The sequence below is a fragment of the Oncorhynchus nerka genome, linkage group LG3 (assembly GCF_034236695.1).
Source record: "Oncorhynchus nerka isolate Pitt River linkage group LG3, Oner_Uvic_2.0, whole genome shotgun sequence".
Lineage (NCBI taxonomy): Eukaryota > Metazoa > Chordata > Actinopteri > Salmoniformes > Salmonidae > Oncorhynchus > Oncorhynchus nerka.
In genome coordinates this window covers 16,126,637-16,143,024 of record NC_088398.1, presented here as the reverse complement: position 1 = coordinate 16,143,024, position 16,388 = coordinate 16,126,637, and the positions used below count along the sequence as shown (strand labels likewise).

Sequence of the window (16,388 nt, the reverse complement as noted above, 5' to 3'; positions counted from 1 at the left end):
ACTATTTATATTCTTTCTATTTCATTCTATGCACATAATACACAGCAACAAGGTCATCATTTCAAAAATCAAGAAAACTTTAATTGCAACCAAATACAACAAAAAAAAATAAAAAAATAGAAAGACATGACAAATAGTGACACATTCTAAAATGTTCCTTTAAAAAATAAAATAAACAAGTTCAGAGAATGGTGAATAAAAAGCACATTTTGTGGTAAGATTGTTGAGTGTGCACCGTGCACCATTTTGTGCAGTAAAAGCACATTAAGCCTGTTTTGGCGTAGTAGTCACAGCAAAGCAGTGGAGAAATAAAGCACTCCAAAAGCATTAATTATAAAGCACTGCAAAAAGAGAGAAAAAGATAAGGACTAAGCATTGATACAGAACAGAATAAATCCTTCATGCTTGCCGCTGAGAAATAGAACACGTGACACCATAAATTAGTCATTCTTTCCGCTAGACACTGTATTTATATATTTATACTATGTACACGTCAGGGGGGAGCGATCGAGACGACAAGGAAGCTAAGGCTTGGATTAGTCATCAGTGTTTAGAGCCAGAGGACAATGATGTGGATTATCAACAACTACTAACAACCTACCACTGTGTTAGCTCCAGGTCAGGAACATTACGTCAACTCTCTAAAAGCATTTTTATTTTAAAACCTTTGTGCCAACCAGTACAAGTGGAGGTCAAGAGTAGATTCCCAGAAAACATTTACTTCAAAAAACAACTAAATGTTGTTAAAGACTGAAGACATAGTTGGATAGTGATTTTCTAGAAGCATTTTATTTCGGGACCAGTCTGTGGAGGTCAAGTTTGGCCAATTGGGTATTTTATTTTGGGAAAGCGGTAAAACGCAGCACTCACAGAGAGAGAGAGCAACAGTACAGATGTTTCTCATAAAGTGTTCTTAGCACACATTCTCCTTCAAATCCCTGACATTGGGCAAGAGGTGTGTGTGTGTGTGGCTCTCTCCCAGTCTCTGGGGAACAGAAGGGTCTGTGAATATACTGACAGAGTTCTGACCACGAGCTTAGTTGGGACCACTGAGTGTTTGTGTGCGTTCGGGAAGTGTCTCTCCTACTAGTTCCCTCTTTCTGTGTGTGCGTGTGTGTGTGAGCGTGAGAGAGATCAGGCTGCAGGGGACAGTGTACAGTAATGTCTCCTCTAACTCCCTATGCTAAGAGACAGAGGGGGCAGGAAATGGAGGTTACATTAGGGTTACACACCCTGTGGCAGTGACAGATGTCCCAAAGCCCCTGAGCCACACACACAGCACTGACTCAGAAACTACACACAGCGCTGACTCAGAAACCACACACAGCGCTGACTCAGAAACCACACACAGCGCTGACTCAGAAACCACACACAGCGCTGACTCAGAAACCACACACAGCGCTGACTCAGAAACCACACACAGCGCTGACTCTGTGGGAGCTACTCTATCTGATAAATAGTGTGTGTGTTTATGGGTGAAGGGGCAGCTATCTTAAGTATGCTGATTGAGTTTAGTGAACCTGTCTAATCCAGTTATTTCAGTCATCATCCTGGCTGAAAAACTAAAATGTTTACATGTATTTAATAGCTGAAGATGTGCATCTTATACATCCTACACCTTTTCATTGAAGGTTTGTCTATTCAAGCAGTTACATTGAGTACAGTATTATTGGCTCCGATTGAACTTTGACCTTGGCCAAACCAGGAAATGAGTTCCACACGACAACATTGACTCTATACAGCAGTTATTTACACTGATAAATATCCACATTTTTTCCACAGGAGTTTGACAAGAAAAATAAAGATCCGTACATATATACTATACAGATACCTCACACCCAAAAATATATACAACTTTCTCCCTTCTCTCCCTCCTCCTTCACATTACAAACCGAAGGACATTATCAATATTTCTCCAAAGACACACTTAATCACCTTCATACAAATATAACTAGTGGGCATATCCTGTTTTGGTGTTACACACAAGTGCAAAGATAGGAGATACGTGTTTCTTAGTGGTCATGATAAGTATTTCACTACAGGCCTTTATGCTGACCCTTTCTAGGAGCACGTGTGTGGCTAAGTTGAAACATGTAGGCGCACACAAAGAAATTTAGGAGCACAGTGAAAAATATTTGAGGTAATGAAGCTAGAATTCAAAACGGTTCTCAGCACACTGGGGATCCAAAATAAAAATTCTATGTCGCACAGCAAAATATTTAGGCGCATATGCTAGTAAAATGTTGACTGTTGAGCCCTGCTCCCTGCATGTGTACTGTATCTATAATGTGTATGTAAGTCAGAGTTTTGGCCTGAGGCCATAATGCTATCAATCTATTGTAATTGACAGACTTAGGCTATCGTGTTATCAAGTGCTGATGGTTAGGCGAGTCGCACAGTGGGTCAGTATCCATCCCTTCCTCCCAGTCTCCCCCCTCTCTGTTCCTTTCTCTCCCCCACACCAAGGTCAACCTCCACCACAACAGTCAAGGTCATCCTGGAACACTAATACATGTCGCTCTCTCATCAGAGTGTGTGTGTAATATGTATGTTTCTCTGTGAACCCTATGGGTTAAAGTTAAAGTGCCCTATTAGAGGTGCGACCCACAGGCACCCACCACGCCCTCAGCGGTAAAACGCACATCGTTTGACCCCATGACCTCTGGCTGGTCGTGACTCAGAAACAGACCCAGGCTTAATGGGCCAATCAGGTGCCTCACCAGGTCAGGGCGGCCAAGGAAACCCCACTGATTAACCAGGAAACACGATGAATCACAGGGGAGTCATGAAATAGGAGTTGTGAAGGGGCTGATTCAGATCTGGGCTATTGAGGGTAGGAAAGTAAGGCTCTTCAGGAAGACAGCTGGTCATAGCCTTCCAGTGCTCATCTGTTTGCCTCTAGTGATGTATAATAGTTGTACATGGTGATATTGGCTTGAACAGCCCTCGACTGTCTTGTTAGAAAGACAAATTAGTCACTAAACTATCAGGCTCCGGTCTGAATCATGAAGGATTATACCCAGACCTCTGCTAGTCAATGTAGGTCCTATAACAGGTCATTCACCCCCCTGTGTATGCACAGAATCAATCAATTCATTTATATCTTAATTAGCTACAGATGTAAATATGCCATCATGTATTTGGATTTCTATATACCTTGTGATTGTATAGATTGACAGAGCAACATATACAATGGGATAGGAGGAAACCTTACTAATTAAACTATGAAAGCCGAGATGTACAGTGAGCAGGGCATGACTCCACCATGGCTTTCTGAGTCAGGTCTGGCAGGAGGAAGGGGGTACAGTAAGTGGGGTGTTTGACACGTAGAGAGGGAGGCATGAAATACTCCCTCTGCTCTCCCTGTATCCCTGACCTCCCCACAGCCCTGTGTAAATCACACACACACACACAGGGTAGAGAGAGGTGATGGAGAAAGTCTGGTGGAGGAGAGAGACGGTGAGGGAGAGAAGGAGAGAGGTGATGGAGAGAGAGGTAAGAGACAGGGTAAGGAGGGAGGAGAAGGAGAACGGAGGAGAGGGAGAACAGAGGAGAGCGAGGAGGGAGAGAAAATGACCACGTCATACCATCTAAGCGGTGGTAATTTGGTTTGTGTGCGTGTGTGTGGGCTTAAATGAGCATTGACTTCCAGGCTCATTAGCAATCAAACTCTTCCTGTCAGGAACACCACAAGGAGGGAGGGATCAAATGGAGGAAAGGGAGAACAGCCTGCTGTTTGAGCCGTCCCCTTTTCTCCCTCTATCAATTCATCCTAATCCCTCTCTCCCCGTCTCTCAGGACATGAGAGAACAGCTGTATGGTTTCCCTCCCTCCTATCCCTCTATCAATTCCCCTTTCATGCACGGTCTTCATCTAGATGACTACCACTCCTTCAGTAAGTTGTTTATCATTTCAGAATGTCCCAAACTAAATTCTGCACATACTTCCAGTTGGTGGCACAATAGCAGAGAGAAAATGAGGTAGAAAGAGGCGGCCTACTGCAACATACAGACACTAGAGAGAGTTTGACATTTTACTTAACCACAACTACATCGACCACTTCCCCTGCCAAACTTCCTGTTCCCTTCCCCAGTACTGTCACATACAGCAGAAACAAGGCTACTGTAGTCGGAACAAACGTTGTCCCACAGGAGAGAGACGAGAATAGCAGGGAGCAGATACCATCGTGACACCCCTTACATTGCTACTGTGCATTTAGTGGAGATAAGAGTGAATATTTTAGTGAGGAGTTTCTCTAGCTAGCGAGGGAACGGCTGCATGGAGATGCCATTTTACCCACAAGTCCCTACTACAATGTGTCTCTCTGGAGGCTTCAATCTCCAAGGTCCCTAAACTAAAGAAATGAGGAACACAACAGACAGAGCAGCGATGTGAGAAAGATAGTTTCAGGATTTCTTTCATTGTTTTGGTAGATAGATATCAAGTGATCCACTTTTCACATTGGGACCAGAGAAAAATAGTTGTTTTATCAACGCACCAGTCCTCCATCTTGTTTCTGTACATTCCCTCCCTCAGCCACATCATTCAGTTCATCTGGTTTCTGTACATTCCCTCCCTCAGCCAGTTCATCTGGTTTCTGTACATTCCCTCCCTCAGCCACTTCATTCAGTTCATCTGGTTTCTGTACATTCCCTCCCTCAGCCACATCATTCAGTTCATCTGGTTTCTGTACATTCCCTCCCTCAGCCACATCATTCAGTTCATCTGGTTTCTGTACATTCCCTCCCTCAGCCACATCATTCAGTTCATCTGGTTTCTGTACATTCCCTCCCTCGGCCACTTCATTCAGTTCATCTGGTTTCTGTACATTCCCTCCCTCCGCCACTTCATTCAGTTCATCTGGTTTCTGTACATTCCCTCCCTCAGCCACATCATTCAGTTCATCTGGTTTCTGTACATTCCCTCCCTCAGCCACTTCATTCAGTTCATCTTGTTTCTGTACATTCCCTCCCTCAGCCACATCATTCAGTTCATCTGGTTTCTGTACATTCCCTCCCTCAGCCACATCATTCAGTTCATCTGGTTTCTGTACATTGCCTCCCTCAGCCACTTCATCTTGCTCTCTCTATGGGCTGCATGTTTGGTCGTTGTTAATATATTTCAAATGATCCAACAGAGGAGAACCCAACACCACAGACTCCTCTCGAAGGAGGACATGTTCATTCTTTTCCTTCTTCCATCCTGCTTTCCCTTACTCCTCCTCCTCTTCCTCTGACCGTTCTCTCTACACGTACACGGCAGTCCGTGAGATGACCGACCCGTCACGCTGAGACTCCATGTCGTCGTCAAGGTAACCGCTCATGATTCCGTCCTGGTCATGTGGTGGGCGTAGTTGCAGGATGGGCCCGCCCCCTCCAAAGTGGTCGTAACTCTCCTCGTCGTCCTCCAGCTGGTCAAACTTCCTTCGCTCTGCCTCGTCCAGCTCACCGCTCAGCAGGATGTCCTGCGCCGTGGGCGCCGTGGCAACCCCCCCCTCACCATGCCCCCCCAGGTGCAGCGGCACATGTTGATTGGCCTTGTCAGTCAGGCCATCATGGGCGGAGCCCTCCTTGTAGACGTAGATGGGGCTGTTGTTGTTGCCGCCCACCCCGTTGCCCCCGGCGCCAGCACCTGTCCCGTTCTTGCTCCCCTTCTTGCCGGAGCCGAAGAGACGCGACTTTATGTCGAAGGAGCTGTGGTTTGGGTTGCCACGGTAACCCTGCTGTTGCCGGCGGCTCCGGGTGACCAGGACGGCGATAAGGGCGGCGACGAGGAGGAGGGCCAGAAGGGAGCCAATCACAGCACCTGCCACCACGGCCGCGTTGGAGGGGACCACAGAGGGTTCTGTAGAAAGGAGGGAGGGAAGGGAGAGGAGAGAAGAAGAGGATGAGACCGGTGGAGGAAACCAGATTGAGAGGGAAAATAAAGAGGACAAGAGGGAGGACGAGAAGAAGAGGCGGGGTTGGATGATGTCAGTAGTCTGCACTGTATTCCATGTGATGTGTTTTTGCATGTGGAGTGAGGGTGCTGAGGCTTTAACAGCAGTGTTTAACGTCACTGGCATTTCCTACTCTCCCTCTGAGCTGCTCGTCCCCATTCCCTCACAAACGCCCTAATAACGTCAGAGCAACATTTCAACAAGGTCTCTGCAACATCAAGGCAACGTGCCAATGACGTCTCCTCCTAAACAGTGTGAGGGCAGTGTGCAGGTTCTCTTTAGTCTCAGCCGCCTCACCCATAAAATAGCAGAACGACTGAGCGAAAATAAAAGGCATCCTCTGGAGTCCAGAGGGCAAGAACAGGTGGAGGCCATGCAGGAGGATGATAAATGGATGGGGGGATGCAGCCAGGGATGAAGGAGAAGAGGATGAGGGGTGGTGGTGACTGACAGAGCGAGACAGCAGAATGACAACTCCTGCTTCAAGCTACTATAATACAGAACAGGGGACAGTCCGTCTACCCGCTCTCTCCCCTAACTACTGAACACCCAATTGAGCTCCGTTGTATAAGCCCCGGACGGCGCACGTTTTCCCTCAGACCTAGTTTGATCATATTGCAAGGCTCATGACTCCAGACACACCGGCTGGCGAGATTGCTAGTTATTTGCTACGACTCTCTACCACGTTCTTCTTAGCCATCTCTCCAATCCTCCTCCCCCACTATCTACTACACCTTCCTTTTCTCCCTCCCTCCCTCTCACGCCCCCCCCCCCCCAGTTTCTCTTTATACACACACACACACACACACACACACACACACAGTAGCTAAACCTTTCCATTGATACATGACAGTGAGTCTTGGTTCTCCAATCCGTCCTATAATAAAAACACAGGAACTGCATTGACACCTCAGTCTCCAGTGGACCCAGAAGACCAAGAGCCTCGGTACCTGGAGGTGCTAAAGGATGGAGTAGGTACAGGGGTCCTCTAAACACTGATACAGGGTCAGGGGCCACATTCATCAAGATTGTCTCCGAGTAGGAGTGCTGATCTAAGATCAGTCCCCCCTGTCCATGTAATCTATATCATTATGATTTATAAGGCAAAACTGATCCTTGGTCAGCAGTGAGCCACTTTATTAATACAGGCCCTGCCGTAATACAGGCCCTGACGTTTTCTAATCCTCCCAATGGTTAAAGGTTGGTTAATTAATCTGGTACTAGAAATGTGGTTCGGGGGAAAAAGGTTGGTGTGTGGTCTGGGTGATACAATAGAGCGCTAGTAGAGGACGGCAGAGCGCTAGTAGAGGACGGCAGAGCGCTACTAGAGGACGGCAGAGCGCTAGTAGAGGACGCTAGAGCGCTAGTAGACGCTAGAGCGCTAGTAGAGGACGCTAGAGCGCTAGTAGAGGACGGCAGAGCGCTAGTAGAGGACGGCAGAGCGCTAGTAGAGGACGACAGAGCGCTAGTAGAGGACGCTAGAGCGCTAGTAGAGGACAGCAGAGCGCTAGTAGAGGACGCTAGAGCGCTAGTAGACGCTAGAACGCTAGTAGAGGACGCTAGAGCGCTAGTAGAGGACGGCAGAGCGCTAGTAGAGGACGGCAGAGCGCTAGTAGAGGACGACAGAGCGCTAGTAGAGGACAGCAGAGCGCTAGTAGAGGACAGCAGAGCGCTAGTAGAGGACACTAGAGCGCTAGTAGAGGACGGCAGAGCGCTAGTAGAGGACGGCAGAGCGCTAGTAGAGGACGGCAGAGCGCTAGTAGAGGACGGCAGAGCGCTAGTAGAGGACGGCAGAGCGCTAGTAGAGGACGGCAGAGCGCTAATAGAGGACGGCAGAGCGCTAGTAGGACACTAGAGCGCTAGTAGAGGACAGCAGAGCGCTAGTAGAGGACAGGAGAGCGCTAGTAGAGGACAGGAGAGCGCTAGTAGAGGACACTAGAGCGCTAGTGGAGGACGGCAGAGCGCTAGTAGAGGACGGCAGAGCGCTAGTAGAGGACGGCAGAGCGCTAGTAGAGGACGGCAGAGCGCTAGTAGAGGACGGCAGAGCGCTAGTAGAGGACGGCAGAGCGCTAGTAGAGGACGGCAGAGCGCTAGTAGAAGACACTAGAGAGCAAGTAGAGGACGGCAGAGCGCTAGTAGAGGACGGCAGAACGCTAGTAGAGGACGGCAGAGCGCTAGTAGAGGACGCTAGAGCGCTAGTAGAGGACGCTAGAGCGCTAGTAGAGGACGCTAGAGCGCTAGTAGAGGACGCTAGAGCGCTAGTAGAGGACGGCAGAGCGCTAGTAGAAGACACTAGAGAGCAAGTAGAGGGCGGCAGAGCGCTAGTAGAGGAAGGCAGAGCGCTAGTAAAGGACGGCAGAGCGCTAGTAGAGGACACTAGAGCGCTAGTAGAGGACACTAGAGCGCTAGTAGAGGACGGCAGAGCGCTAGTAGAGGACGGCAGAGCGCTAGTAGAGGACGGCAGAGCGCTAGTAGAGGACGCTAAAGCGCTAGTAGAGGACGCTAGAGCGCTAGTAGAGGAAGCTAGAGCGCTAGTAGAGAGCGCTAGTGGAGGACACTAGGAGCGCTAGTGGAGGACAGAGCGCTAGTAGAGGACGCGTAGAGCAGCTAGAGCGTAGTAGGACAGCAGAGCGCTAGTAGAGACAGCAGAGCGCTAGTAGAGGACAGAGCGCTAGTAGAGGACGGCAGAGCGCTAGTAGAAGACACTAGAGAGCAAGTAGAGGGCGGCAGAGCGCTAGTAGAGGACGGCAGAGCGCTAGTAGAGGACGGCAGAGCGCTAGTAGAGGACGGCAGAGCGCTAGTAGAGGACGGCAGAGCGCTAGTAGAGGACGGCAGAGCGCTAGTAGAGGACGCTAAAGCGCTAGTAGAGGACGCTAGAGCGCTAGTAGAGGACGGCAGAGCGCTAGTAGAGGACGGCAGAGCGCTAGTAGAAGACACTAGAGAGCAAGTAGAGGACGGCAGAGCGCTAGGAGAGGACGGCAGAGCGCTAGGAGAGGACGGCAGAGCGCTAGGAGAGGACGGCAGAGCGCTAGGAGAGGACGGCAGAGCGCTAGGAGAGGACGGCAGAGCGCTAGGAGAGGACGGCAGAGCGCTAGTAGAGGACGGCAGAGCGCTAGTAGAAGACACTAGAGAGCAAGTAGAGGACGGCAGAGCGCTAGTAGAGGACACTAGAGCGCTAGTGGAGGACACTAGAGCGCTAGTGGAGGACACTAGAGCGCTAGTGGAGGACGGCAGAGCGCTAGTAGAGGACGGCAGAGCGCTAGTAGAGGACACTAGAGCGCTAGTAGAGGACAGCAGAGCGCTAGTAGAGGACAGCAGAGCGCTAGTAGAGGACAGGAGAGCGCTAGTAGAGGACACTAGAGCGCTAGTAGAGGACACTAGAGCGCTAGTAGAGGACACTAGAGCGCTAGTAGAGGACACTAGAGCGCTAGTAGAGGACACTAGAGCGCTAGTAGAGGACACTAGAGCGCTAGTAGAGGACACTAGAGCGCTAGTAGAGGACACTAGACAGCTTCCTGTAAAGGAATACTTCCTCTCGCACGGTGTTTGGCCTTTAAAAAAGCATGGGACAAGCTCTCACCAGCATCATCACACCCACACCTTATGTTTTACTATCCTTGTGGGGCCATAAAATGGATTTCCATTCAAAATCCTATTTTCCCTAACCCCTAAGCTTAAAATAGCTGTTGTCCTCATGGGGATGTGGGAAATCTCCCCAAGAGAGAGAATTTTGTTTACACACGCACACGCACACACAGGGGAGACGCTTCTCCCAGTCAGGCAGTAAACACACCGAGCACAACGCCTTGGGAAGAACGGTACACAATCCTCTCAATGAAAAATGCGCTCAGATCACCCTCACTCTCACTGGACTGGTGCAACGCAGTTTCTCTGGACCCCGCAAGGTCAGCCCCCCCCCCTCAAATATAATCGAATGCGTCAGCCAGAGAGCCACTCACAAAGTATAGACAACCAATTACTGTCCAAGATGCTGAAAGGGTCTATGCAGCTGCCTATCAAAACCATCATAGGCTTTCTGTGGTGTCAGGAAATGTAGCCTATAGCTTTTACTTAATGGATAAATGTTTATTGAAGGCCATCATTTGGTCATAATTTTCTCATGTTAAACCTAACATTTCACGAAGCTATACACATTGTCGTACGGCGTCCAGTTAGATCACACTTACCACAGCAATTACTTGTTCAGTAATTAAAAGTTGGAAATTCAAACATTGCAGATGGCCAAATACATGTTCAATACGACAGCATACTAAATCAGCAACCAATTGATGCATTATTTTGATACACAACTGTCCTGTATATCCTACTTGAACGTGCATGAGCCATTCCTCGGGCTCTCTTCTCTCCCAGCTTGGATAGAAAGTTGTTGTGCTTAAATCCAGTCTATTTTCTCTATGTAGAGGCCTGTAGTAGCTACAGTATGCGTCTGCGTCTGCTTGCATTTTTGTGTGCAAATGTTTAGCACAGACTGTAGGTCCAGGTTACAGGTCCGACTGTTTTCTATACTGAGTACTGACAACCCAGACAGTACAATGCGCTGCACAGAATTTAAACTTAGTCTTGAATGACGCATGTCAAGATTTACCAGCGATAAGGGACCGTTGAAATTGTAATCACACAACTCAAATGCCGGTTCACCAGTATGAATAGAATCACAACATGCCGGTTCACCAGTATGAATAGAATCACAACATGCCGGTTCACCAGTATGAATAGAATCACAACATGCCGGTTCACCAGTATGAATAGAATCACAACATGCCGGTTCACCAGTATGAATAGAATCACAACATGCCGGTTCACCAGTATGAATAGAATCACAACATGCCGGTTCACCAGTATGAATAGAATCACAACATGCCGGTTCACCAGTATGAATAGAATCACAACATGCCGGTTCACCAGTATGAATAGAATCACAACATGCCGGTTCACCAGTATGAATAGAATCACAACATGCTTGTTTTGTTTGAGCTCTCAAGAACTGTTGTCCGCTGAAGATAATAATCTGTTTGCATCTGCCAATTTATTGTCTGTCCAGTATCCAGACGACCTATCCCAGACCATCCTATTCAGGTCATCGCTTTCCGTAACCTGTTGAGTCCGGCAATTAAGGAGAATGAGAGGCTCAATTAAAGATGTTGCAGAACTGCTATATTTGAAGCACCACTCCCTTCTGCCCAGTTCCCCTCGTCTAGCTACGGCAATCAAGCTGTTTATAACCATCCCTGTAACTGTCGCCTCTGCAGAGAGATGGTTTTCTAAACTAAAACTCATAAAGACCTACTTAAGAAGCATTAGGCTCTCGATCCGACATACGTTTTTAACTCCTGAGTAAGCTCCACTCACTGCACTGGCGCCGTCGTAGCCTTGACAACGGCATTTGTTCACTGATATCCCCTTATACTTTCAATCAGTTCAGGCCTGAGCCACTTTGATCAGTCACATTCTTGAAGCCCAAGAAACAAATGCTTAGCTTCATAGTACATTAAAAATATTCGTAATGGCTTTTTAGAGGGTTACTGTCACAATTATTTATGTCAGACAGGTGCATGGGGCCAACGACAGAAACCACCCCAGAAAGAGGACTATGCATCGCTCCAGCACAAAACCCACTGGCTTTGTAAAATGATACTTTTTATAAATTGCGTCATGCACGACCATAAGCTCCAAGTAACCGCAAATAATGAGAGAGATGGGGCGGAAATAACGCCTGCTGCTGCCCGCCTCCCAAAGACACGCAACAGCCCCACACACACACACACATATATATTACATTACATCATGGGAGAAGGCTGATTGGTTGGTTTCGGGCTGGTTTCTTCACAGAAAGAGAGAGATGGTGAGTTAGCAGCAGTACTGAATGTGACTTATTGAATGGTCTGGATCAGACTATACATGTCTCTGGTCTTGATCATGGGTGGAGGGATGGCAGAGGGCAGTCAGGCCTGGAGGCTGTAGAGGAACAGACTACATCCTCTCTGTAGCATGGCCAAAGACTGACAGCCCGGGAGGAAAACAGAACAAAGCAGATCTTCTGAAGGGGGGCTGACACCACTACATGGGAATATGTGAAATAGGAAGGATGCAGGTTAACTCATTAAGAGGGGCTGATTTAGTCGTGATACCATTGCAGGGGAATAAGAGAAACGGAAAGGGAAAAGGTTTGTCTTCTGAGCAAGTGGGGAAGGATTTTGATGTGACACTAGTGCAAGGCAATATTGGAGAAACCAGGCCTGGAGACAGTGGTGATGGCAGAAAATGGGTTAGCCAACTGTGGCGGAGCAGGTTCCAGTGCAGGATCAGGGGAGCTAAGCAGTGATTAAGAGAGCTGGTATTTAAGAGAAGGAGAGACCAACTCTGCAAGATGAGAGACAGCAATAGGGAGAGGGTAAGGGAGGATGAGAGAGAGAGAGAGAGAGAGAGAGAGAGAGAGAGAGAGAGAGAGAGAGAAAGAGAGAGAGAGAGAGAGAGAGAGCGAGAGAGAGAGAGAGAGAGAGCATATGAGAGAGAAAGGAAGGGAGATAGAGAATGGGATGAGACAGAGGGGGGGGGGGGAGTGGACAGAGGAAGAGTGAGAGACGGGGTGAGAGGGAGATAGAGGGGAAGGAGACTGGCTCAGTGCTGTGGGCTGGTATTTGAGAGAGACAGAGAGAGGGGGTCTCAGAGAGGGCTAACAGCATGTCTCTCCACTCAGCCCAGATCAGTACAGTGTTGTAGGAGCCTGATAGAGGCCAGTTATAGAGGACCGGACCAGGGGCAGGGACACAGACAGACAAAGGAGACAGGTCAGCTCGTAGCCCTGTGCAGGGATCTCTGCGTCAGTTGTCACACAGCTGGGGACAGGAGCAGCAGCAGGACAGGAGCCTGCTCTAGCCTGGTCCAGACGCTGGACATTTCACAGCCACGGCCCCTCTCAGCCCTGGTTGGACACAGCTCCACTGCATTAGCACGCCATCTGTATTCACACTACCTCTCTCTCCATCTCAGTCTTTCTCTGTGTGGGCCTGCACTCAGTTCATTCAACCCCCTTTTTACTGTCTTACTCACTGAGGGGGAATGACAGGAGAAAAGAAGATGACTGGACAGGACAAGGGAAGGGTGGACAAGAAACAATAAGGTCGTTCTGCCCCTGAGCAAGGCAGTTAACCCACTGCTCCCCGATGACGTGGATGTCGATTAAGGCAGCCCCCTGCACTTCTCTTCAGAGGGGTTGGGTTAAATGTGGAAGTCACATTTCAGTTGAATGCATTCAGTTGTACAACTGACTAGGCATCCCCCTTTCCCTTTAGCAGGAGAGAGTACAAGGAGTAGATGAAGGGGGAGGGAGGAAGAGGACAGAGGGAGTTAAGAGGGAAAGAATTTAGGGGTGGTGGACCAAAGAGGAGAGAGAGGGAGGACAGGAAATCATTCTTGGAGACAGGAAAGGAGAGTTTATAGGAGACAGGATGATGAGGGCGAGGAAAGGGAGGACAGAACAGAGGGAGTTAAGAAGGAGAAGCAGCCAGGCGCTGAAGCAGCAGAGGCCGACTGATCCGCTCAGAGAGGATAGAGAGACTACAGCACTACATACTCACAGCACCGTCAGCCTGCTCGCTCTCACACTAATCAGAGAGAGCGAGAGAGAAAATGGAGGGGGTGATAGTGGTAGAGAGAAGAAGCAGTGCCATAGATTCCCATAGGGGTTTTAAATGCCATCAGCATCCTGTTCCCCTCTCACCCCCCTCTTTACTCTAAAAGCAGACACTCTACCAACCCTTCCCCTTTCTCTCACTCACTCGTTCAATCACCCCTTTTTCTCCTCCCTTCCCTCCCTCCCCCCAGCCGCCATCCCTGCACCCAGCCGCCATCCCTGCACCCAGCCGCCATCCCTGCACCCAGCCGCCATCCCTGCACCCAGCCATCCCGCCATCCCTGCCATCCCACCCAGCCATCCCGCCATCCCTGCACCCAGTACCCAGCCGCCATCCCTGCCATCCCTGCATCCCCAGCCGCCATCCCTGCACCCAGCCGCCATCCCTGCCATCCCCACCCATCCCTGCCTAGCCATCCCTGTACCCCTAGCCATCCCTGTACCCATAGCCATCCCTGCCATCCCAGCCGCCATCCCTAGCCAGCCCTGCCATCCCTGCACCCACCCATCCCTAGCCAGCCCCTGCACCCCGCCATCCCTGCCAGCCCTGCCTCCCATAGCCAGCCCTGCTCCCATAGCCAGCCCTGTACCCATAGCCAGCCCTGCATCCATAGCCATCCCTGCACCCATAGCCAGCCCTGTACCCATAGCCAGCCCTGTAATACCCTGTGGGCCTGCATGGGGACGTCCGTTATGTTCCAGAGAGATGCTAGTGGCCCGTCAGAGAGAACACATTAGTAGCATGGGGAGGCGAGGGACAGAGCGAGGGAGGGAGGGAGGTGGCTTTTAAAACACATTCACCAGTGAATTGCACTTTTTATCCATTTGTCCTGCATTCCCCCGTGTCAGCACAAAACAACTTCAGGTAAAGTGCAGATCAGGGGGGCGGATGTATTTTTTATAAGAGAGAGAGAGCAAGGTGGAACTCGTGGAGGGGAAGCTAAAGCTGTAGAGGGATATTTATTTAAACGGGCGCGGTCGACCGAACATCTCTTTCAAGTGGTGTAGTGGTTGTCGAGTCACAGTACACAACAAGGAGATAACAAGGTTGAGTTTCAGTCCAATGCAAACCGTACCCTCAAACAAACCCTGCCAGTGTGTGGAGACCTGAAACTGTCTCTGATGCTCAAACATCACAGCTAGGATCCATAGGTATGAACAGAAGGAGAGGATTGCATGCAAACAAGGAGGGATGGGTGATAAAGTTTCAAAGGGTAGAGGATGGATAGATGGAAAACCCAAACGGAGGAATAGAGGCCCAGTAAACTGCCCCCCAACCACTAACCCCAGGGACAGAGCATGCTGCTCTCCCTGACTACAGGCAAGCATCACCACACCCTCTGTGTGTGTGTGTGTGTGTGTGTGTGTGTGTGTGTGTGTGTGTGTGTGTGTGTGTGTGTGTCGCAAGTGTGTTTTCAGGTGTGTGTCCAGGTGTGTTTGTAGCATAGCATGCACATGTGTATGATTACAGTCATTTCAGGTGTGTGTGGACTCACCTCGGACCATAACAGTGACCTGGTCCTTGCCGGTGCCCAGGCGGTTCTTGACCTCGCAGACGAAGGTTGTGTTGATCTGCTCGTCCACCTTTAGCACGGTCAGCACATTTTCTTTTACCTGCACTGTGTCTGGCATCTGACCGGACATACTGGGGTTAGAGGGAGAGGAGAGGAGGAGAGGGTGGAAAACATAAGTATTGGAACCTGGCCCAGATCTCCCTACTTTCAACTTTCACCTTTTCATATCTATAAAAACTGAATACAAGTAAGTGATTATGGAGGAGCCAGTCAGGACACTGCAGGCTTGTTGTTTCTACTGCGGCTAAACTCCACTATGGAAAGTTACACTTCATTTCTCCATCATCAAGATAAGAGGCCAGTGGCTGTCGAGTTGATCATCATTATCATAATACTATCTGTGGTTTATAGTGGCCTGTGGATAGAGTGATAATTAAAGAAGGAGAGAGACCGAGACACAGACTGACAAAGAGACAGGCCGACGGACACACACTCACGTTTTCCATGCGATGGTGGTAGGGACGGGGTTGGCTGTAGCCTGACAGGTCAGAGCCACGTTGGTCCGACCCACATACCAGTTATTATCATAGCCCAGGATGGTCACCTGTGGGGGGTCTGAGAGAGAGAGGTTAATTAGTGGGACTTCCCACACAGAGAAAATAATTGTATTTGGATGTATATGCAACATTAAAAAAAGGTCTGACTATATGGTCTGCATGAGTAAGTGTGTGTGTGTGTGTGTGATGCATGTGTGCACCAGTGTGTGCAGTGGCCTTACATTCGATGGCCAGGTTCATCAGGAAGCTCTCAGGCTTGGCCTGGGTTCGATGGGACACCAAACAGCTGATGTCTTTGCCGTTGTCTGCTGCTGTGGGAACCAGCATGTACTGGCTGGATACCGTCACGGTGTTGTCAGCGCCCGCCGTAGAGGCGGAGGTAGCGTTGCCGTTGACAGCTGTCACCCATGCGATCTGGGCAGCAGGACGACCGTCGGCCGACTCACAGCGGGCCACGACAACTGGCTGGGCTCCCGTGGCGACAGTGGAGGCTATCACTGTTACCCCGGAGGCAGAGTTCCTGGGTTTGGCTGATGAAGGGAATAGGGAGAATAATTAATGAATACCAATATTGATAAACGACTAGACCGACGAAAACAAGACAGGTCCCCCCCCTCCCCTTCTCTCCCTCTCTCCCCATGGCTGCTGAATGTGAATAGAGCAATCAGGACAAGAGCCGACACCAAGCATGACAAGCAGCCGGATCAATAAACGCCCGAGGGGAG

At 49.5% G+C, this 16,388-nt stretch overlaps 1 protein-coding gene across 2 annotated transcripts in view; it reads right to left on the bottom strand.

The window, feature by feature from the left end:
- si:ch73-22o12.1 (nectin-2) overlaps positions 1-16,388 on the bottom strand; it is a 92,638-nt gene that overhangs the window by 25,587 nt on the left and 50,663 nt on the right. The window contains exons 4-7 of one of the 2 annotated variants that reach the window (XM_029622975.2): positions 15,885-16,193; positions 15,604-15,721; positions 15,089-15,237; positions 57-5,844 (exon numbers count right to left, since the gene is read on the bottom strand). In XM_029622975.2, the coding sequence (XP_029478835.2) occupies positions 5,246-5,844; positions 15,089-15,237; positions 15,604-15,721; positions 15,885-16,193 (1,175 nt within the window). In that variant the 3' untranslated portion in view covers positions 57-5,245. Of the gene's footprint in view, positions 1-56; positions 5,845-15,088; positions 15,238-15,603; positions 15,722-15,884; positions 16,194-16,388 lie in introns of those variants that run through there. The other variant, XM_029622985.2, reaches the window with a different exon arrangement.